Raw genomic sequence first — 22,748 nt, forward strand, 5'->3', positions numbered from 1 at the left:
TTGTCTTTACTCTGACCCTGGACAAAAGCCCCCAGTGCACTTGAGGGCAGTATGCACTCTCTGATATTTTCCACACCGTCATCTCATACTCTTCTCTCTCTGCATTTCTCTCCTTTTTCTTACCTTCTCCTTCTTTGCGCTCCCAAGCAGCTGCACCCTATAAGCCAGAAGTCTAGTTAGAGAGAAGCTGAGCCTCAACCAGCCAATCTAGAGGCAGGTAGAAGGGACCAAAGATATGTGTTTACTGGAGTTTCTGGGTTTCTCTGGTGGTGAACTGAAATCTAAGGTATTCAGCCAGGATGCCTAGACCTAAGCGGAATACCCAGGCAGCCTCACTCACCCCAGCTTTCCAGCCTCACAACACTCTCAGGTGCCTATCCAATCGACCTGTAATTCCCTGACCTGTGGAGCCACACCTATTTCTGCAAGACCCATCTAAATTTCCTAATTTCACAGCGCCCCACTCCCATCTCTCCTTCTAACCCCCAGGCCTGAAATGCTGAGCTCTGTTCCTATGATGTCCTTCCCAGAAAAATGGTGGGTCCAGGATTGATTTTTCCTCCTGTCTGTGATCCAGACTAGTGCATCCTTCACCCCTTCACCTGGCCCAGGCCCAGGGTTTTCTTTCCTCAGAGCCTGCAGCTCTTCCTCTAAAGACTAAGCTGCCTCTTTAGGAAGGGATGAGAACGCAAACATTTTAACAGGGGCAAAATTGCTTTCAGTCCCTTTGGGCTTCAGTGGTGTTGACTGGGAATAGTTGGCCAGGTGATGGAGCTGTGGGCATGTGGGCTTGTGATCTGGGTTTTCTGACCTGGGTGTCGCCACAACTTTACAATGGGTGATGCTGGGCAAGTCTATGCCCTCTCTAGGTCTGACTCACTAGCCTTTCTGCGCACTGAGAAGGCCATGTTTTATTTGAGCTTGGAGGTTCCATCCAGCAACTCCAGCAGTGGTGCATAATGGCCACAAGAGGGCGGGCAACCTCTCCAGCTCATAAGTGTGTAGCCTGAACAAGTGAACCTCAAACAGGAATACTATACAATGGCTTCCAAGAAGGGTATGATTCCATGAAAATGTTGCTGAAGAGAAAAAAGAAAAAATAAAGGCCAGGCATGGTGGCTCAGGCCTGTAATCCCAGCACTTTGGGACGCTGAGGTGGGAGGATTGTTTGAGCCCAGGAGTTTGAGATCAGCCTAGGCAACATGATAAAACTGTCTCTAGAAAAAATACAAAAAGTAACCCAGGTACGGTGAAGCGTGCCTGTAGTTGCAGCTACTTAGGAGGATAAGGAGGATCACTTCAGCCCAGTAGGCGCAGGATGCAGTGACCCGAGATCGCACCACTGAACTCCCGCCTGGGTGACAGTGAGACCCTGTCTTAAAAATACAACAACAGGCCAGGAAGGTGGCTCACACCTGTAATCCCAGCACTTTCGAAGGCTGAGACGGGTGGATCACTTGAGGTCAGGAGTTCAAGACCAACCTGGTCAACATGGCAAAACCCCGTCTCTACTAAAAATACAAAAATTAGCCAGGCGTGGTGGTGCACATCTGTAATATCAGCCATGTAGGAGGCTGAGACAGGAGAATTGCTTGAACCCAGAAGGCAGAGGTTTCAGGGAGCCAAGATCACATCACTGCACTCTAGCCTGGATGACAGAGCAAGACTCCATCTCAAAACAAAACAAAGCAAAACAAAACCACACACACACACAAACAGGAAGGGTAATTAACCGAGGGCACACTACAAAATGACAACAGAGTAGGGACTGGAATAGGAGATTTGAATTCCCAGTCTGAGGGGAAGCCAGGAGTCCCAAGACCATAGGAGAGGTATGGAGAGGTCTTGTGAGCAGTGGAAGAGGCCGAGAATATACTTTGGAGATTTCAATCATTTGAGGGGGTGGGAGGGGAAGAGAGGGTGTTTAGGGACAAGCCATGGACTGAATATTGCTCCAGAAGGACCAGGGTGGGAGTTTCAAAATAAGACTTGAGGAATTTAGGGAAGCAGAGATGATCAATTTGGCTTCCTTCCCTTCCCCAACACAGAATACAAAATAGAGAAATGGCAGGAGTTATTCCAGGATTTGAGGAGGACGCCTCTTTTGCAGGAGGACGCAGTGAACAGTCAAAGTCATCTGACATCTTTTTCCCTCTAGTATCCCAGTTTCAAGGCCCAGAAAAGGCAGGGACTAACATATGGAGCAGTTACCCAGAGTTTAAAGGGTTAATCTCTAAGAATTCATTCTCTGACACCAGCCACAGCTCTTGTCCCCCTCTCTGGGACCATCCCCTCTCTGAGCCCCAGGTTGGCAACTTCCCTGAATTTCTTCTATGATGTAATTTGCAATTCGGTAGGGCTCTGCTCCCTCCTCAGGTTCCAGGAGTCAGGGCTTGCTCTAAGGGAGGAAGTAAACAGGCCTTTCCCTTGCTCCCTCTCCCTTTCCAGGATGGGGCCCAGGAACCAAAGAGCTTCTGTCTTTCCCTGCCACGCCCCCACGCTGTAGCCCAGACAAGGAGATTCCTTGTGTCCCGACCTCAGGCAGGCATCCTTGTGACCAAATGGTGGAAGGCTGGGGACAGGGTGGGGGAAGGGCAGTCACAAAGTCAGAGAGGATGACACCTCCACCATCCAAGATTCTGGTACACCCCCAGAGCTCTGAGACCTTGAGCTTCTCTCTCCCTGGCTCCCATCAACACAGGCAGAGAGGCCAGGACTAATCTGCATATAAAAGGCCTGGAGAAACTGAAAAGGCACGGACACACAGAAGCTGAACCTCCTGGCAGGGAGATACGGAGTCAGAATACAGGAATAGGGCCAGACACAGCAGCTCATGCCTGTAATCTCAGTACTTTAAGAGGCTGAAGCGGAAGGACTGCTTGAGCCCAGGAGTTCAAGTCCACTCTAGGCAACATGGTGAAACCCTGTCTCTGGAAAAAAATACAAAAATTAGCCAGGCATGGTGATGCACGCCTGTAGTCTTAGCTCCTTGGGAGGCTAAGGAAGGAGGATCATTTGAGTCCAGGAGGTCGAGCCTGCAGTGAGCACTACTGCACTCCAGCTGGGCAACAGAGGGAGACCTTGTCACCCTGTCTCAAAAAAAGAACAACAAAACAAAAAAATGGAATACAGGAATGGGGGCAACACAGGGACAGGGTAAGACAGAGGACCATGGCAGGGTAAGCCAAACAAACTTGAGAGCAATAAATGGAGGCCCCTGAAAGCTTCTTTCCCTAAAAGCAGAGTCAGGAGTGCTGGCCCAGACAGGGATGCAGGGATGGAGCCACAGAGGAAGTGAGATCCCCTAGGATAAAATGAGAACACTCTATTTAAAAAGTAAGAACCTTCTGAAAAGAAGCACAAACATGACAATGAGAAGCTTTCCTGCCAGGAGGGGTGACATGTTCCTGTTCACAAGAAGTAATGGCATGGACGATAAATAATGTGATCTCACTTAGCAGCAGGGGCTCAGATACCCCTATATGACCTACCACCATCCAAGGACCCGTACAAAGGACTACCCATCCTGGCAGGAAATGACATTACTCAGCAGGTAGGAAGGGGCGGGTCTACCAGCCCAAACGCTTCTAGGAGGGCCAATCCATAGAGGGTTAGTCCTGAAGGTCCATGTCCCTCCTCAATCCTCCATCTTGGCCAAGAGAGGGGCCAAGGTTTCTAGACTTTGGGTGAAGTAATTATATCCCCATCTCTTCATCTGTTAACTCCAGGGAGTCCTAAATTCCTTAAATCCTTACTTAGCTGGGGCGAGCAGTGAGATACTTCACACCAAAAGCCATAGGTCAATCCTTTAGAGTCAATATCTCTGTAGAAATATCTCTAGGGGCTGGGCACAATCCCAGCACTTTGGGAGGCTGAGGCAGGAGGATCCCTTGAGCCCATGAGTTTGAGACCAGCCTGGGCAACACAGGGAAACCCTAACTCTACAAAAAAAAAAATTTTAAATTAGCCGGGCATGGTGGTGCATGCCTGTAGTCCTAACTATGGGGGAGGCTGAGATAGGAGGATCGCTTGAGTCCAGGAGGTCAAGGCTGCAGTGAGCTGTGATCATGCCACTGCTTTCCAGCTTGGGTGACAGTATAAGACCCTGTCCCAAAAAAAAGAAAAAAAAAAAAAGAAAGAAGAAAGGAAGAAAGAAAGAAAGAGCAAGCAAGCCAGCTCTAGGGACCCAATAATTGAGGGATAAAGGCAGAGACTCCCTAGGGACCACAGAAATGATGAGCCAGGTTTCTATGGAAACTGATTTCAGTGCAGCCTCTTCCTAGTCTCAGACTGAGGGAGAATCAATTTTAGGGGAGACCACAGCTAACGGATAAAAGAGCCACAAGATTACAAAAGGGTGGAAAAGTTGTTACAAGAAGGTCACATCATCCTGGCACTGCTCCCAGAACCAGTGGGCCTCAAAGCCCAGCTTGGCACTCTCATCCTCTGGTGACTCAGGTGGTCCACCTTGAAGCCTCTCCCCTGGTGGCTTCCACACAGCCCTCAAGCTCCCTAGCCTGGTGGCTGTTGCATCCATCTCAGTCCTGGCCCTCTCTCCACCAGCTATAACTTTTGCCCAGTCCATCTCGGAACGTGGAACCCCAGGTGGGCCCTGTTCATCCAGCTCGCTGGGGGCCACTGTGTCCAGGTAGCTGCCAATAGAGACACTGTCCAGCCGGTCGGTGGTGCTGGTGTCTGGCAGGCTGTCCCAGCTGCCTCGCCTTGAGCGGCCTGGGCTCCCGCCTGTCAGGCTATATTGACTGCTGGTGAGGCTGCTGCAATGACTGGTCAACGTGCCCCGCTCCTCTAACAGCCAGCGCACTGCCTCGATGCCCTCATTCAAGGTCACCAGCTGCTGCAGGATCTTCACATCGATGGCTCGCAGGTAAGCCTGGGGGAGTGGGAGAAGGAATTAGTACCAGTTCTGGGGCGTGGGTTTCCCCAGCATTTCTACAGGCCACTACCTTGTGGTTCAGCCAACCATGTTTCACTTTAAGACGGATGGAATTACAACGGCTTGCAGTGTGGGCTTCAGAAGCAGACAGACCGCTGCCTAACATTTCAGCTCTACCACTGATTAGTCATATCTTCTTTGAGCCTCAGACTCTTTGCAAAACAGGATTAAATCACTTACCTCACAGGGTAGCTGTGAGGATTCTGAAATGCTGTCTATTAAGTATTCAGCACAGTACCTAGCACAGAGGAAGGTATCAGTAAATGTTAAGTATTAAATCCAGTTCTGCTAAGCTTTGAACTTCATATTCAGGGTACTTTTTTTTTTTTTGAGATGGAGTTTCACTCTTGTTGTCCAGGATGGAGTGCAATGGCATGATCTCAATTCACTGCAACCTCTGCCTCCTGGGTTCAAGTGATTCTCCTGCCTCAGCCTCCCAATTAGCTGGGATTACAGGCATGCACCATCATGCCCAGCTAATTTTGTATTTTTAGTAGAGATGGATTTCACCATGTCGGTCAGGCTGGTCTCAAACTCTTGACCTTAGGTGATCTGCCCGCCTCAGTCTCCCAAACTGCTGGGATTATAAGCATGAGCCACCATGCCCAGCCACAGGGTACTGACTATTGAGCCTGCTCAGATTCACCAGAAAGACATAGAAACAAAGAATAGCCAGATAGGGTGTTAATCAGGCAGTAGATTGAGCCAAAAGGAGGCAGGAGCTGGGGAATAAAGAGAGGTAACCTGGTTCCCTAGTCTCTTCAGGACATTGGTAGCAGCCGCTGAGAGGGAAAAGGGTTGGCCAGAGCTTAGAATGATCAGAATCCCACTGGCTGGGCATTCAGGCCTTCTCCCCTGTACACACCAGTCTACCTGTCTGTACTGGAAGTAAATTTGACTTACAGGGTAATCTCAAGGGTCCGTTCCAGCTCAGATGCACTGTTACCTTCCCTAAGCACAAGTCTGAACCTGTCCCTCCCTGTTCAACAGCCTTTATGGGCATTGCACTGCTCTTAGAGAGTGCCGAATCCTAACATCTACAATAGCAGGGAACTCTGCCCTGCTCTTAGAGAATGAAATCTAAACATTTTAGCAGCTGGCATTCAAAAGCCTGTAACATGTGGCTCTCGCCCATCTCTATAGCTTCGCCTCTAGCATTCTGCTCTGTGAACCCAAGGTGCTGCCACAAATGACTTTTTAAAACTAGTTTTATTTAGTTTTACTTTTATTATTATTTTTTGAGACAGGGTCTTATTCTGTCACTCAGGCTAGAGTGCAGTGGCACAATCATGGCTCACTACAGCCTCCATCTCCTGGTCTCAAGCGATTCTCCCACCTCAGTCTCAAGGAGCTGAGACCACAGGCGTGCACCACACCTGGCTAATTTTACTTTTTGTAGAGACAGGGTCTCACCTTGTTGCCCAGGGTGGTCTCAAACTCCTAGGCTCGAAGCAATTCTTCCACCTCAGTATCCCAAAGTGCTGGGATTATAGGTGTGAGCCACCACACCCAGCCCAGTTTTATTTCTAATCAAAGTAACAGATGCACAGAGATTAAAGAGGCAAACAGTTCCACATATGAACATGAACAGTTCTCCCATCCTGGTCCTACTTCCCAGAAACAACTATAATTATTTATTTAGCTGTTTATTTTGGTATTTACCTCCTAATCTCCATATAACATGCTTATATTGCTATTTCTTGGTATTTAAATTTTAGGCATTTTCTATTGATTTCCCACACTATGTAAGATTAAGGATTTAACTTTCTTTTTTCTCTTTTTTGAGACAGAGTTTCTCTCTTGTTGCCCGGGCTGGAATGCAGTGGCACGATCTTAGCTCACTGCAACCTCCGCCTCCAGGGTTCAAGTGATTCTCTTGCCTCAGCCTGCTGAGTAGCTGGGATTACAGGCATGAGCTACCACGCCTGGCTAACTTTTGTATTTTTAGTACAGACAGGGTGTCACCATGTTAGCTAGCCACCATGTTGTTAACTCCTGACCTCAAATAATCTGCCTACCATGGTCTCCCAAAGTGCCGGGATTACAAGGTGTGAGCCACCACGCCCAGCCAGGATTTAACTTTCATCCCACTCCCCACTCCCCTGCCATACAGATACCCTTCCCATCTTCCATCCTCCTAATAGGCAATAAAATTACTCAGTGTTTATTAGGATTTGGAAATGCTCTTCACAGCTAAGCCATGTAGTTTGCTATAGTTACTGTTCATTTCTTATGATATTTTATCCTTACAATCATTATTATTATATTGCCTAGTTTGCTATGTAGTTATCAGTAAGTCAACCTCAAACACTCCCTCAATTGTCTGAATTTCCCTCTGCAGGCTTTCGAACGCATCACATGTTCTATCTATTCTATCTTCTGAGAGGCATCTCTTAAGGAGCCCTCTGCTCTGCTTCTATCTGTCATTGCTGCACAATTGCCCTCCTGGGATCTCCCTTCATTATCATCTTGGGAATTCCTTTGCCTCTTTCCTTAGCTGGATCCCTTGTTTCTTAGATTCCATATCTTCTTTTTTCATTTACTCCTTCATTTGGGTGAATGGTTCTCTCCCTCTAGTAGCATCCTGAGAAAGTTGGCATAAGAGGTAAATTTACTGAAGCTGTGCATGTTTTAAAATGTTATTACACATCCATAAGAAATAATGAAATCATGCCCTTTGCAGCAACATGTATGCAACTGGAGGCTATAATCATAAGTGAATTAATGCAGGAGCAGAAAATCAAGTACTCCATGTTCTAACTTATAAATGGGAGCTAAACATTGGGTACATGAACATAAATATGGTAACAATAGACACTGAGGACTATTGGAGGAGGGAGAGAGGTGGGGGCAAGGATTGAAAAACTAATTATTGGGTACTATGCTCACTTCCTGGGTGATGGGTTCAACAGTATCCCAAATCTCAATATCATGTGACATACCCATGTAACAAACCTGAGCAGGAATCTGCCTCCAAATCTAAAATAAAAGTTGGAGTGGGCATGGTGGCTCTTGCCTGTAATTCCAGCACTTGCGGAGGCCAAGACAGGAGGATCACTTGAGTCTAGGAGTTTGAGACCAGCTTAGGTAACAGAGTGAGACACTCTCTACAAAAAATTAAAAAATTAGTCAGGTATGGTGGTACATGCCTGTAGACCCAGCTACTTGGGAGGCTGAGGTGAGAGGATTGCTTGAGCCTGGGGGGTCAAGGCTGCAGTGATCCATGATGGTGCCACTGCACCCAGCCTGGATGACAGAATAAGATTTCTCTTAAATAAAATAAAATAAAAGTTGAAATTATTTTTAAAAAGTTATTAATCTTCCCTCACACTGTTTATAGTTTGGCTGGATATAGAATTCCAGGTTGAAAATAATTCTTCCTCAGGCGTTAAGGCATTGCTCCATTGTCTTATTTTATTTTTGAGATGGGGTCTTACTCTGTAGCCCAGGCTGGAGTGCAGTGGCACAATCATGGCTCACTATAGCCTTGATCCCCTGGGCTCAAGCAACCCTCCTGCCTCAGCCTCCTGAGTAGCTGGACTACAGGCATGTACCTATACCTGGCTAATTTTTTAATTTTTTTTTTTTGTAGATGGGGTCTCACTGTGTTGCCCAGGCTGGTCTCAAACTCCTGAGCTCAAGGGATCTGCCCACCTCAGCCTCTCAGAGTGTTGGGATTATAGGCATGTGCCATGGCACCCAGCCTCCATGTCTTTCACTTTTCAGTGTTAGCCTTTAAAAATCTAATGCCATTCCAATCCCTGATTCTTTGTATGTGATCCTTTTCCCATTCTTGCTGGAAGCTTTTAGGATCTTCTCTTTGTTCCCAGTGTTCTGTTTTCACAGCAATTTGCCATGGTGTGGGTTATTTTCATCTATTGAGTTAGCCACTTGATGGGTCTTTTCAATCTGGAAACTGACGTCCTTCAGTTCCGGGAGATTTTTAAAAATTATTTCTTTGATGATTATCCTCCAGTATTTTTCTGTTCTTTCTGGGAATCCTATTACTTGGATAGAGGGTGTCCTGAACTGATCCTCTATTTTTTTTTTTTTTTTTTTTTGAGACAGAGTTTCGCTCTGTTGCCCAGGCTAGAGTGCAGTGGTGCTATCTTGGCTCACTGCAAGCTCTGCCTCCCAGGTTTCACGCCATTCTCCTGCCTCAGCCTCCCAAGTAGCTGGGACTACAGGCGCCGGCCATCACGCCCAGCTAATTTTTTGTATTTTTAGTAGAGACGGGGTTTCACCATGTTAGCCAGGATGATCTCAATCTCCTGACCTCGTGATCCACCCGCCTCAGCTTCGCAAAGTGCTGGGATTACAGGCATGAGCCATCGTGCCCGGCCACATCTCTTTCTGTATTTGCTCTAGTTTCTGAAATATTTCAACTTTATCAACTCCTTTTTTTTTTTTTTTTTTTTTTTTTGAGACAGAGTCTCACTCTTGTCGCCCAGACTGGAGTGCAATGGTGCATATCTTGGCTCACTGCAGCCTCTGCCTCCCAGGTTCAAGCTATTCTCATGACTCAAGCTCCCAAATAACTGGAATTACAGGTGTCCGCCACCACATCTGGCTGATTTTTGTATTTTTAGTAGGGATGGGGTTTCACCATGTTGGTCAGGCTGCTATCGAACTCCTGACCTCAGGTGATCCGCCACCTCGGCCTCCCAAGTGTTGGGATTACAGGAATGAGCCACCACACCCGGCCTATTATCAACTCTTCAATTTTTCTTTTTTCTTTTCCCCACCATGATGTGTTTATTTCGAAGTGTTGTTTCTACTTCTCTGAATGTTTTCCTTTTTTACAGCTTCTTGTTTTTGTTCATGGCTACAATATGATCTTTTATCTCTTTAAGGATATGCTTAATGATTTTTACAAGTTCGTATCTCTCAGTATTATCTCCATTTCATTCAAGTTGCTTCTTCTTTTCCTTTTTTTTTTTTTTCTTTTTGAGACAGAGTCTCATTCTGTCACCCAGGCTGGAGTGCAGTGGCACGATCTCGGCTCACTGCAACCTCTACCTCCTGGGTTCAAGCAATTCTCGTGCCTCAACCTCCCGAATAGCTGGGATTACAGGTGCTCACTGCCACGACCAGCTAATTTTTGTATTTTCAGTAGAGATGGGGTTTCACCATGTTGGTCAGGCTGGTCTCAAACTCCTGACCTCAAGTGATCAGCCCACCTCGGCCTTCCAAAGTATTGGGATTATAGGCCTGAGCCACCATGCCTGGCTTCAAGTTGCTTTTTCCTATTGATTTAGGTCTATATAGAGAGTCAGATGTCTATGATCTTTAACTGCTGTTCACACTTCAGAGTGGATCTCTGCAAAGACTAGAAACCGTGCATGTATGAAGCTTGCCAAATCTGAGCCTCACTACAGGATGATCTGATTAGGCTGTTTAATTGTAGGTCTAAAATCTGTATCTTTTTTTATTTTCTCTTGAGTTAATCATATTCCCCATATTATACCACTCTAGAGAGTATAATGTAAGCAAGGCTGCCAGTATCTTAGGAGCCAAGTAGGGGTAAAGGCTTGGAGAGGTATTTCATGATATTTAGTACTTTTAAAAGTTTTTGTAGAGACAAAGTCTCTCTATGTTGTCCAGGCTGGAGTGCAGTGGCGTGATCATAGCTCAGTGTAGCCTCAAACTCCTAGGCTCAAACTCCTCACCTCAGCCTCCCAAAGTGCTGTGATTACAGGCGTAAGCCATTGTGCCTGGCCATATTTAGTATATTTTTATTTAGTCCCTCTTATCTTCAACTATGTTCAGTGTCTTTTAATCTACAGACCTTCTGTTCTATTCTATATATATATAAAGTTATTCGTCACTTAACAACGGGGATATGCTTAGAGAAATGCACCATTAGGAGGTTTTACTGCTGTGCAAACATGAGAGTGTAAATGCACAAACTAGATATTTTAAAAAATTTATATACTTTTTAAAATCTGGAAAACAAAATGTCCCAGCACAATTACTGAGTATCAATCCCTACTTGATATGCTATGCCAATATCAAGTGCCATATATCATATTTGTGTATATGCTGCATTATGATCTTATGAAATCACTATGGTATATGCTGTTCATCATTGACCGAAACATCATATAAATATGTGTATATATATGTGTACGCACTTATATACATACACAATAAATGTTTTATACATATATATGTATATACACACACATGATAAATGTTTATTTGACATATGTAGTCTATCATTGATCAAAATGTTTATATGGTAATCCCAGCACTTTGGGAAGCAGAGGAGGACAGATCACTAGAGGTCAGGAGATTGAGACCATCCTGGCTAACACGGTGATACCCCGTCTCTACTAAAAATTACAAAAAAAAATTTAGCCGGGCGTGGTGGCAGGCACCTGTAGTCCCAGCTACTCAGGAGGCTGAGGCAGGAGAATGGTGTGAACTCGGGAGGTGGAGCTTGCAGCGAGCTGGGATTGCGCCACTGCGCTCCAGCCTGGGTGACGGAGCAAGACTCTGTCTCAAAAAAAAAGAAAAAAATTTTAAAAATTAGCCGGGCATGGTGGCTCTCGCCTGTAATCCCAGCTACTTGGGAGGCTGAGGCAGGAAAATCACTTGAACCCAGGAGGCAGAGGTTACAGTGAGCTGAGATGGCGCCATTGTACTCCAGCTTGGGTGATAGAGCGAGACTCTGACTCAAAAAAAAAAAAAAAAATTTACATGGATGTTTATATGTTATATGTGGTCTGACATTGACCAAAATGTCATTATGTGTATATGTGTATTTACATATACAGGTCAGATCCCGCAGGTCACACACACAATAAATGTTTTCGTATTTGAAAAATGTTTATTGAATTATTCAGGAAATAACTGCTTTATTCACATCTATGATAAACCAGAGTAAAACCAAGTATTAATATTTGTACATTGAGGCCCAGCGTGGTAGCTCACTCCTGTAATCCCAACACTTTGGGAGGTCGAGGCGGGTGTATCACCTGAGGTCAGGAATTTGAGACCAGCCTGGCCAACACGGTGAAACCCTGTCTCTGATAAAAATACAAAAATTGGCCGGGCGCGGTGTCTCAAGCCTGTAATCCCAGCACTTCGGGAGGCCGAGACGGGCGGATCACGAGGTCAGGAGATCGAGACCATCCTGGCTAACCCGGTGAAACCCCGTCTCTACTAAAAATACAAAAAAACTAGCCGGGCGAGGTGGTGGCGCCTGTAGTCCCAGCTACTCGGGAGGCTGAGGCAGGAGAATGGTGTGAACCCAGGAGGCGGAGCTTGCAGTGAGCTGAGATCTGGCCACCACGCTCCGGCCTGGGTGACAGAGGACTCTGCCTCAAAAAAAAAAAAAAAAATACAAAAATTGGCAGGGTATTGTGGTGCACGCCTGAAATCACAGCTACTCAGGAGGCTGAGGCAGGAGAATCGCTTGAACCCAGGAGACAGAGGTTGTGGTGAGCCAAGGTCACGCCACTGCACTCCAGCATAGGCAACAGAACAAGACTCCGTCTCAAAAGATATATACATATATATTCGTACATTGAGAAAATTAGGCACTGGAATTAAATGGACCTAGATTTGAGTTCCAGTTTTGCCATTAATGAGCCATATGAAATAAAAATTTATTTATTCATTTATTTATTTTATTTATTTATTTTTTGAGACGGAGTCTTGCTCTGTTGCCCAGGCTGGAGTACAGTGGCATGATCTTGGCTCACTGCAAGCTCCGCCTCCCAGGTTCACGCCATTCTCCTGCCTCAGCCTCCCAAGTAGCTGGGACTACAGGCGCCCACCGCCACGCCCAGCTAATTTTTTGTATTTTTCGTAGAGACAGGGTTTCACCGTGTTAGCCAGGATGGTCTCGATCTCCTGACCTCGTGATCCGCCTGCCTCGGCCTCCCAAAGTGCTGGGATTACAGGTGTGAGCCACCGCACCCAGCCTAAAATTTATTTCTTTAAACCTTTATTTCTTTATTATAATATGAGGTACTCTCTAAAGGTATGTCATGAGACATCGAAGGAACATATTAACATGAATAGCATACCATCTGACAAGTATAATACTGTAAATCAATAAATGGTAGGCTATTTGGCTCTACATATTACTATGTCAACTTATTTACTATATGTGATGTGTGTGTGTGTGTGTTCAGGTTTTCATTCAGTTTCTGGCTCATGAGTCCCATAGCCATTGTTACAGTTTTTGTTATAATGCTGGGGCACTCAGAAGTAGGCTTCAGGAAACAGAGTCTCTTTCTGACCTTCTCCTGCTCTCCTCTCACCTTCCCAGAGTAGAACTCCAATCTGATTGTGGGTCATAAGACCCCCATTCCAGAGAGGGTCCTGACTCACACCCTGGAGGAAGGAATGCCACAGAGAGAGGCCAATAAGAATCTAAACAGACAGGCTTTGCTGGATTTAGATCAGACTCTTTTTGTCCGATTACATTTTGATATGGCTGTCCATGTTTCAATCGTGGACAACCAATAAAGTCTCTTTAAAAGGCCCAAAGGACCACGCACAGTGGCTTAAGCCTATAATCCCAACACTCTAGGGGACTGAGGTGGGAGGATCGCTTGATCCCAGGAGTTCGAGACCAGCCTGGGCAACATAGGGAAACACTATCTCTACCAAAAAACAAACAAACAAGAAAAATTAGCTGAGTGTGGTATTGCACACCTGTAGTCCTAGCTACTTAGGAGGCTGAAGTGGGAGGACTGATTGAGCCAGAGAACTATAGGCTGTAGTGAGCCGTGATTGTGCCATTGTACTCCAGCTTGGGCAACAGAACCAGACCTTGTCTCAAAAAATAAAAAAAGGTCCCCAAGGACAGGATCCAGGGAGCTTCCAAGTAGCTGAACAGATGGAGGTTTCTGGAGGGTGGTGCACCCAGGGAGAGCACAGAAGTTCCGCACCGCTTCCCATATGCCTTGCCCCATGCATCTCTTCATCTATATCCTTTGTAATATCCTTATAATAAACCAGTAAATGTGTTTCCTTGAGTTCTGTGAACCACTCCAGCAAATCAATCAAACCCAAGGAGGGAGTCATAGGAACCCCAATTTGAAGCTGGTTGGTCAGAAGTTCAGGAGGCCTAGACTTAACAACTAGTGTCTGAAGAGGGGGACAGTCTTGGGGACTGAGTCCTCAACCTGTGCGATGTGACACTGTCTCCAGGTAGACAGAGTTGAAATTAAATGAGTAGACACCCAGCTGGTATCTGCTGCAGACCTGATTGCTTGCGTGCTGGTGGAAAGAAATCCTCACATATTTTGGGGTCTTCTGTATTAATGATTATCGTTGTGTCGTATTAAGTGAAAAAAACCACACAGTTTAGGGTTTTCTAAACACTATGGCAAAAGCATACAACAAAATTTTATACCTGAAATTGTGTTTTTTGTAAGAATATCACAACTCTAATTCAATTAAACAAATGACTATTTGGTACATGGATTTGCTAATAATTACAAGATAATGGAGAAATTGTCCCTGCTTAATAGAAGCTTGTAGTCTCAATAAGGGGAGATGAACATAAATAACTGAGATATCACAGACTGTACAAACTATTAATAACCTGATAAAGGAGATTATCTTCAATTATTTCATCCTGGAGACAAATATATGAACAGTGAAAACAACTGTCCTAGTCCATGACCAAACTAAATACATTAAACAAAGCTCCTCATTTTGTCCTGCTGTTTTCCTCTCCCTCCTTTCCTTCCTTTCTGCCTTCCTCCATCCATCCCTTCCTTCTTCTTTCCAAAATTTACATCTACAGCTGGGCGTGGTGGCTCATGCCTGTAATCCCAGCACTTTGGGAAGCTGAGGCAGGTGGATTACCTGAAGTCAGGAGTTCAAGACCAGTCTGGCCAACATGGCAAAACCCCATCCCTACTAATAATACACAAATTAGCTGTGTGGTGGAGGGTGCATGTAATCCCAGCTACTCAGGAGGCTGAGGCTGCAGTGAGCCCAGATTGCGCCACTGCACTCTAGTCTGGGCAGCAGAGCGAGACTCCATCTCAAAAAAAAAAAAAAAAAAAAGAAAGAAAGAAAAAGAAAAAAAGAAAAGAAAACAACAATAACAAAACTTACATCTCCAGTCTTCTGCTAGACAAAGAAGTAGCTGGCACCTGGTTGCACAGTTAGGGAGGGGATCTTAGAATATGACTTTTAAACATTCAACAAGCCCTTTTGTTTTCAGCCCCAGTTGTTCCCCCAGTTCCAGAAATACCTAGTGCTTCCAACCCCTAAGACCTTTAAGGGTTTTTCAGTATAAAATATGTTGCTTTGGCAGGGTGCAGTGGCTCACATCTGTAATCCCAGCACTTTGGGAGGCTGAGGCAGATGGATCACCTGAGGTCGGGAGTTCAAAACCAGCCTGACCAACATGGAGAAACCCCATCTCTACGAAAAATACAAAATTAGCTGGGCATGGTGTCACATACCTGTAATTCCAGCAACTCGGGAGGCTGAGGCAGGAGAATTGCTTGAACCTAGGAGGTGGAGGTTGTGGTGAGCCAAGATGGTGCCATTGCACTCCAGCCTGAGCAACAAGAGCAAAACTCTATCCCCTCCCCACTCCAAAAAAAAAAAAGTGTTGCTTTTCAGTTTTCTCCACTGCTGGCTTGGGACTCAGCATTTTTTAGGTCTGAGTTAGTTACCACTCTTCCTTCTGCATTTCAGCTTCCAAAATTTTGTTCCTATTACCTTGTCTCTTATTCTCATTGTCATAAGGGCTTCGTGCCTTTTATTTATTTATTTTTTTTTTTCTTTTCAAGATAGAATTTTGCAGAGTTGTCCAGGCTGGAGTGCAGTGGCGCGATCTTGGCTCACTTCAACCTCTGCCTCCAGGGTTCAAGCGATTTTCCTGCCTCAGTTTCCCAAGTAGCTAGGATTACAGGCGCGCCACCACACCCAGCTAATTTTTGTATTTTTAGTATGAAGTTTTAATATGGGGTTTCACTATGTTGGTCAGGCTGGTCTCAAACTCCTGACCTCAGGTGATCTGCCTGCCTCAGCCTCCCGAAGTGCTGGGATTACAGGCATGAGCCACCGTGCCCGGCCCTCAATCTGGTATCTTGAACTAGAATTCCCACTGATTTTATTCATTCTTCAAGCCCCAGCTCAAATGCCACCTCCTAGAGGAAGTCCTCCTTGCCCTTCCTCAAGATGGAATTAATCCATTCTGTTATGGAACCAATATTTATTGTTTTTTATAGGTGTGGCACTATGTTCGATGAAGAAAGAAAAGGCATCATTTCTTACCTTCAGAGGGTTCATAATCTAGAGGGTAAGATAAGACAATGAAGCAAGCACTTAAAATTCAGTGTGGTTGGTTGGGCATTGTGGCTCAGCCTGCAATCCCAGTACTTTGGGAGGCTGACACAAACGGACTACTTGAGGTCAGGAGTTTGAGACTGGCCTGGGCAACATAGGAAGATCCTGTCTCTATTAAAAAAATAAATAAGGGCCGGGCGCGGTAGCTCACACCTGTAATCCCAGCACTTTGGGAGGCTGAGGTGGGCGGATCACGAGGTCAGGAGATCGAGACCATCCTGGCTAACACGGTGAAACCCTGTCTCTACTAAAAACACAAAAAATTAGCCAGGTGTGGTGGCAGGCGCCTGTAGTCCCAGGCACTCGGGAGGCTGAGGCAGGAGAATGGCGTGAACGGAGCTTGGCGTGAATGGAGCTTTCAGTGAGCCGAGTGCAGTGAGCCGAGATCACACCACTGCACTCCAGCCTGGGCGACAAAGCAAGACTCCGTCTCAAAATAATAATAATAATAAACATAAAAACAAACAAGGCTGGCAGGGTGGCTCACACCTGTAATCCCAGCACTTTGGGAGGCCGAGGCAGGTGGATCACTTGAGGTCAGGAATTCAAGACCAGCCTGGCCAACATGGTGAAACCCCATCTCTACTAAAAATACAAAAATTAGCTAGGCAGGTGCCTGTAATCCCAGCTACTTGGGAGGCTGAGGCAGGAGACTCACTTGAACCCAGGAGGCAGAGGTTGCAGTGAGCCGAGATCACGCCATTGCACTCCAGCCTGGGCGCCAAGAATGAAACTCCATGTCAAAACAAACAAATAAATAAATAATTTTAAAATGAAAAGTTCAGTGTGGCAAATGCTAGGGGAAACAACTGCTACACATAGGACTGTAGACACCTAGAGGGCCATAGCATAACCTAACCAGGTCAGGAAATGCTTCCTTCCTAGGATAAGGGACATGAGCCGAAAATTGAAGGTTAAGAAGGACTCAGCTAGGATGGGCGCAGTGGCTCACACCTGTAATCCCAGCACTTTGGGAGGCTGAGGCAGAAATCACTTGAGGTCAGGGCTTCGAAAGTAGCCTGGCCAACATGGCAAAATCCTGTCTCTATTAAAAACACAAAAGTTAGCTGGGTGTGGTCGCACATGCCCATAGTCCCAGCTATTCAGGAGGTTGAGGCAGGAGAATTGCTTGAGCTTGGAAGGCAGAGGTTGCAGTGAACTGACATTGTGCCACTGCATTCCAGCCTGGAAGACGGGAGTGAAACCCTGTGTCAAAAAAAAAAAAAAAGGACTCAGCCAGACAAAGAGGTGGAGAGAAGCATGTCAAGCAGAGGAAACAGCCTATGCCTCCTTCCAATTTGAAGTCGCCTTTCCAGAGCACAAACCCAACCACATCACTCTACCGTCAAGACTCTTCCAGGAGGCCCTTCCTGGGTTCTACCATCTCTTATCATCCTGTACTAGAAATGTTCTTCTGTCTCCCTCCTTCCCTAACCAGACTGTGAGCTCCCTGAGAGCAGATCCTGCTCAATCCATTTCTGGTGCTCGGCCTAGGGCTAAGGAGGTCCCATTCAGTTCTGTGATTCTCTTGCCTTTACTATCCTTGACCCTTTGATGGTTCCCAGGATTCAGGAGTCTGGGTGTACTGTATTGCTGGGAAATGAATCTGAGAGCAGATTCTATAATCCTGTGACAGTGGGATTCCCTGACTGTGACAGCATCACTCCCAGAATAGAAGAAAGCAAGGCTTTCTTGCCAGAAAAAGAAACACTCTTTTCACACCATCTCTTGAAGAAAATAGAGTATAGGATAAACAGCTCAGGAGAGAGGCAGCCTCAGAGGCAACTCCAAACCCAATTCTCCTTCCAAGGAGATTCAGGCTCCCTACTCCTCTCCTTAACATCTACATATCAGACTCTCTGCCCAGTGCTGGGGTTCTGTATGGTTTCCTCATCGCTCAGTCCAAATCAGGCCCTGGGGTAAAAGCCTGGAAATCCTAGTCAGAGCTCCTAGAGCAGGGACTATCAGAATATTGTTACTACAAAGGTTCTTACGATCATCTGGTTCCACAGTCCCCATCTCCCTCTACTCCCTCCAGCAAGAGGAGGAAAAACTGAGGCCAGGAGAGAGAGAGAGTGCTGCTCAAGACCACAAAATATTTCAGAAGCAGAGCCAAGACTTGAACCCGTGGCTTTTTATTTTTTATTTTTTTTATTTTAGGGGAAAGCGTGAACGCAGTCCCCCACTACCACAAATTATGCAGTCGAGTTTCCCACATTTGGGGAAATCGCAGGGGTCAGCACATCCGGAGTGCAATGGATAAGCCTCGCCCTGGGAAAACCACCTTCGTGATCATGGTATCTCCCCTGCCAGGTAAGTATGAACCCGTGCCTTCTTCCTCGCCTAAAGCTTTTTCTCAAACTGCCTCTGTGGAGGTGGGTTGTCATAGCAACAGTTCTTTGGGTGGGAGAACTAAGAAGAGGTTGCCACTGTTTCCCATTCCCACATATCCCAGTCTGGCTTGTTCACTCAACCTTTGAATGGTGGGTAGAGGAAGAAAGCAGGAGGGATGAGGCCTAGAGGCAGGACTGACCTTGGCCTCAAGGGTAGGCCTCCCTGCTTTGTGCAAGGAAAGCTGGGAGAGGAACAATTGAAGGACAGTCCTTAGAGGGCTTGAACCAGTCCTGCCTTCATTAGCCCCAAGGGAAACCCCTTGCCCCACTGCTTGTCCTTCCTGGGTGCAACCCAGTAGGCAGGGCAGAGCACAGGAAGAGATTAATATTAATAACATCCTGGCCTGAGGAGGGAGAAAAATAGGATGGGAATCTCTCCTCGTTCTGGCCCCAGAAGGCTCCCTCCCTTGTGCCCTTTCTCGGGCAGCCTCAGGCCCCACGCAAGCTGGGTCAAGAATACAGAGAGACAAAATCAAAAGTTAAATGCAGCCCCTTAAAGTTTACAGATCATTTCCACCAAGGCAGAAAAGTGAGCCAGAGAGACTAGGCGTGGCTCTTCCACTGACTCCCTATGTGAGTTCAGAATCTGCAAGAACGTTTTGTCTGTAAGATGGGAGAAATGATAACCAGTTTTCTCATTTCAATGACATAAAATGTGTTTAGACTATCTGGCACAAAGCAGGTCTCAAAGGTAAAGATGCAAAGTGCAGTCAGATGATCTGGGTTCAAATCATGACCGTGCTTTTTGTGTGATCTTGGGCAGTTATTAAACTCCCTGTGCCTCTGTTTTCTTTTCTCTTTTCTTTTATCCTCCCTCCCTCCCTTCCTTCCTTCCTTCTTCCCTTCCTTCCCTCCTTCCCTCTCTTTTTTTGAGACAGGGTCTAGCTCTGAGCTCTGTCACCCAGGATGGAGTGCAGTGGTGCGATTTCAGCTCACTGCAACCTCCTCTTCCTGGCTCAAGTAATCCTCCTTCCTCTGCCTCCAGAGGAGCTGGAACTACAGGCATGTACCACAACACCCATCTAATTTTTGCAGAGACAGAGTCTTGCTTTGTTGCCCAGGCTGGTCTCAAACTCCTGGGCTCAAGCGATCTGCCTGCCTCGGCCTCCCAAAGTGCTGGGATTACAGGCGTGAGCCACTATGCCCACCGTGTGCCTCAGTTTCTTCATCTATAAAATATCACTTACTTAACAGGGTTACTGTGGAGATGAAGAGAGTATCAAGTAAAGTGCTCAGCAAGCTGCCTGGCACATGTGCTGGGTGAAAGTTAGTTTTCAAAGCAACTAGACAGTCTAGGTAGGCTCTTACTAGGCCTTGAGCTAAAGTTTGTACAGCGAGACAAAGGCAAACCCATGTTTAGGTGGGGACAGTCACAGCCTTGCTCTAGAGAATTTGGCACTCACCTCCAACCTTCAAGGCCAAGTGCACACTTGGCATTCAAGTCCTTCTCCCAGAGGGCCTTTCCTGGCTGCTCCACCCACCAGACTCTCTTCCCAGTCTCTCAGCTCAGGCATTAGAGCCCTGGCTGGTCTAAGAGCCCCCATGACTTCCTTCCCCTGCTCCTTCACAGACCAGCTTGGCACAGGCTGGGCACACAGTGGGGGTCCAGAAAGACTTATTAGCTGACATATTCACTGTGGGCTCCTGGTTGTAAGCCAGGAAGCCGATAGCAATTCCTCAGTTCCCCAGAACTGGCTGCAAAGTAGCGGCAGGTGTAAATCACCCACTTCACCGGAATCAGGGCCCTGAGGAACCTGCCAGGGCCTTGGCTGCCCTTTTGGCTCTGAATCTAGGCCAGCAGCAACAGAGAAAGGGGAAGGTTGCTGTTTCCTCTTCTCCCCAAGAATGTACAGATGAGGTCCAAATATCCAGTTTACCTGGGAGATTGGGTGGGAGGAGACTGAGTCTGAAGTGAGGGAATCAGCACCAATGGTGCTATTACTCTCTATTCCTGCTATGGGTCTAGGAACTTTCCATTACTTTAAGTAGGGCTGGGGGATGTAGAGGAAATGGAGGTTTTCAGTGCCCCTGGTCCAGGTAGTTTTCAGCAGATAGGCCCCTTTACCCACATCTTTTCTGTGCTGAACACTGCGGGCCTCACAGGAACTAAGCCCTTTCCCGGTTAGCAGAAGGAGAAAAAACCGGTTGCCTTACAACGGGGACTGGGGGGGAATAGGTGGCCCATACGGGCGGGGGGAATTTGTGCTGCGTTGGGTTCTCAGTACTTAACAGTCCGCATCTCTCTCCTCCCAATTATTTGGCAGGAATAACTTCCAAAACCCACTGCTCCCACCCCAAGTCCTCAGGACCCATCAACACCCCCACTCACTCTTGGGGGACAATTAATGGATGTCACTCCATCTCCACCCCAGCGTTTACGGATTGATCTGGGAGGGATTCTGAGCAGTTAGGTGGAGAGTTTTAACTACCTCCTCTCCAGCTTAACTCTGGGAGCATGAGTTCGTCCCTCCCGGCCCTAAACTCATCCCCTTGACCCATGGAGTCTGCACTCACCAGCTCCATCTTCAGCGCCATGATCTTGTCCCCCAAGTCGTGGCCGGTGCTAGGCGTCCCTGGGAGCAGCAGGGCGCCAGAGGTTCCCAGCTCACACTCGCCTCGCAGCCCACGGAGCAGCCCTTCAGGGGTCTTCCTGCCCACCTTACCCTCCACATCCCGCAGGTCAGGCGTCTGGGACTCCACAGTTCCCTCCATGCGGGCCCAAGCCTGAAAAGGGCTGGGCGACCGGACGCCGGGGACCGGCTCGCGGAGGTCCTCCCTTCACCGCTGCTAAAGCGGAGCAAAACCGGTGGGTCCCCGCCCGCGCGGGGCGCGGGCGGGAGGAGGGTGCCGTAACACTCAGAAAAGCCGCGCAGCACCGTCTGTGGATATATTCGAGTGCTGCGCACATAACCTCTGGCCCCGGATTGCGTGGGGCTGGGCGGTTCTGGAGTTGGACCAGAAAGAGCACTCGGAGACCTCAGCGCCTTCGCCCCACCCTGGCACTGAATCCAGCCAGGCACACAGCAGGAGCCCAATACATGCTTGCAGAATGAAGTCTAAGCAGCTTCAGTCAGAGATGTGGGAGTTTAAGGAACAGTGGTAACAGAGAGCTGCAGAAGGCTTGGAAGGCTTCCTGGAGCAGAGGAACTGGGTCTAAAACGATGGCTGGATTTTAGTTAGACACACACACAATACCCCAGGGGCTAGAATTCAGACCAACGGAGTAGAAAGGGGCAACCAGTATTGAAGCTGAAGAGGTCCACATTGGGCTTACAAGCAAGATTCTCCTTAAGCTTGACTGTGCATATGAATTATCTGCGGATCGTGTTAAAATGCAGGTTCTGATTTTGTAAATCGGATTTTGTAAATCGGAGTGGGGCCTGTGTTTCTGCTTTTTTTTTTTTTTTTTTTTTTTTTTTGAGACAGAGTCTCGCTCTGTTGCCCAGGATGGAGTGCAGTGGCACGATCTCGGCTCACTGCAAACCACTGCCTCCCCCGGTTCCAGCGATTCTCTTGCCTCTGCCTCCCGAGTAGCTGGGATTACAGGCATGCACCGCCACGCCTAGCTAATATTTTTGTATTTTTAATAGAGACGGGGTTTCACCATGTTGGCCAGGCTGGTCTTGAACTCCAGACCTCAAGTGATCTGCCTGTCTCGGCTTCCCAAAGTACTGGGATTACAGGTGTGAGCCACCGGGCCCCGCCAAGATCCTGCATTTCTAATAAGCTCCCAGGTGAAGGCCATGCTGCTGGTCCACGCTTCAAGTAATAAGGGACCACACTTTGATAACAAGGTTACAGAAGATGGTTCTGAGATGTTTGGGTTTATTTAACAGGTAATGAACAGTCATGAAAACTTTGGTTTGTTTAGGCTTTTAATTCAAGTAACTCCAGCCCATGGTTGCAGAAGGATTTACAATGAGAAGACAGTTACCCCTGCCCTACCCTTTCACACCTCTAGGCCCACTCCCGATTGGCAAAAAGTAACTTTTAGTTTTTTTGGGTTTTTTTTTTTTTTTTTTTTAGTGTTCATACCCGTAACGTTATTGTTTAGAGTTAACTAAAAGTGG

The 22,748-nt window shown here is 46.9% G+C and overlaps 1 protein-coding gene and 1 non-coding gene across 2 annotated transcripts; both read right to left on the reverse strand.

Annotated features, from left to right (window-relative positions):
- Positions 1 to 4,258: 4,258 nt before the first annotated feature.
- LURAP1 (leucine rich adaptor protein 1) lies at positions 4,259 to 22,042 on the reverse strand. The gene is made up of 2 exons (XM_023221495.1): positions 21,193 to 22,042; positions 4,259 to 4,891 (listed from the first exon to the last, which is right to left on the reverse strand). The coding sequence occupies exons 1-2, from the start codon at positions 21,388 to 21,390 to the stop codon at positions 4,370 to 4,372; spliced, it is 720 nt and encodes a 239-aa protein (XP_023077263.1). The 5' UTR covers positions 21,391 to 22,042; the 3' UTR covers positions 4,259 to 4,369.
- On the reverse strand, positions 18,443 to 18,606 carry LOC111548852. The gene has a single exon (XR_002733534.1). It is a non-coding gene; the product is annotated as a U1 spliceosomal RNA (small nuclear RNA).
- Positions 22,043 to 22,748: the final 706 nt, after the last annotated feature.

The sequence above is a fragment of the Piliocolobus tephrosceles genome, chromosome 1 (genome assembly GCF_002776525.5).
Source record: "Piliocolobus tephrosceles isolate RC106 chromosome 1, ASM277652v3, whole genome shotgun sequence".
Classification (NCBI taxonomy): Eukaryota; Metazoa; Chordata; class Mammalia; order Primates; family Cercopithecidae; genus Piliocolobus; species Piliocolobus tephrosceles.